At 38.8% G+C, this 1191-nt stretch overlaps 1 protein-coding gene across 1 annotated transcript in view; it reads left to right on the forward strand.

Moving 5' to 3' along the window:
- Window positions 1–964, forward strand: part of LOC110506851 (zinc finger protein 420-like) — a 20705-nt gene extending 19741 nt beyond the window's left edge. The window contains exon 5 of the mRNA XM_036942542.1: window positions 1–964. This exon is cut by the window's left edge and continues 342 nt beyond it. Within this exon, the coding sequence (XP_036798437.1) occupies window positions 1–704 (704 nt within the window). The 3' untranslated portion in view covers window positions 705–964.
- Window positions 965–1191: the final 227 nt, after the last annotated feature.

Below are 1191 nucleotides of genomic sequence, written 5' to 3' on the forward strand. Positions count from 1 at the left end.
ATCTGAAAGCACACCAGAGAACACACACCGCAGAGAAACCCCATAGCTGTGATCAATGTGGGAAGAGTTTTTCTTCGTCTAGCCATCTGACTACACACCAGAGAACACACACAGGAGAGAAACCTCATCACTGCTTTGACTGTGGAAAGAGTTACTCAAGATCAGATTCACTGAAAGTGCACCAGAGAATTCACACTGGGGAAAAACCTTATAGCTGTTTTCAATGTGGGAAGAGTTGTAATAACACAAACAGCCTGAAAACACACCAGAGAATTCACACTGGAGAAAAACCTTATAACTGTGATCAGTGTGGGAAGAGTTTTAATGATACAAGCAGCCTGAAAACACACCAGAGAATTCACACTGGAGATAAACCTTATAGCTGCTCTGACTGTGGGAAGAGCTTTTCAAAATCATCTACATTGCAATCACACCAGAGAATTCACACTGGAGAGAAACCTTATGGCTGCTCTGACTGTGGGAAGACCTTTTCAAAATTATATACATTACAATCACACCAGAGAATACACACAGGAGAGAAACCTTACAGCTGTGATCAATGTGGAAAGAGTTTTGTTACGTCTAGCCATCTGACTATACACCAGAGAACACACACAGGAGAGAAACCTCATAGCTGTGATCAATGTGGGAAGAGATACTCTGATAAAAGAGCTCTGATTAGACATCAGAAAGTACATACATGAAGGAGTTGTTTCATGATATCAATGAAATAATGTCACAATGTAGAATATTTTAACATTGTAGTAGGAGTATTTTAATGATGTCACAATGTAGAATATTTTAACATTGTAGTAGGAGTAGGAGAATTCTAATGATGTCACAATGTAGAAGCCTAAATGTTTGTCCCCTGATCTATTGATTTCAGCATGATATGGATATTAGCCTCATCAGGGGAAAAATCCAGGTTTTGAAAGAGTCCTATTTATGTAATTTAACAAAAAAAGTGTTGCATTAGCGACCCACTTGAATTAAAATGCAACACTTCAAAATGTAGCTAGCTGTTTTCTACAAATTGTCCTCTAACCAGGGATGTACACATTATTCCCAGATTCTGTGTGGTGTTTGAGCTGTTAGTTTTAACAGGACGTGCAACCTCTTCTCCCCCCTCTCGTGCAATTTATTTCCAAATGATATCGATATGAGTGATGACGAATAAGTGTTGCATTTCTC

This window comes from Oncorhynchus mykiss, chromosome 13, assembly GCF_013265735.2.
Source record: "Oncorhynchus mykiss isolate Arlee chromosome 13, USDA_OmykA_1.1, whole genome shotgun sequence".
Taxonomy (NCBI): Eukaryota; Metazoa; Chordata; class Actinopteri; order Salmoniformes; family Salmonidae; genus Oncorhynchus; species Oncorhynchus mykiss.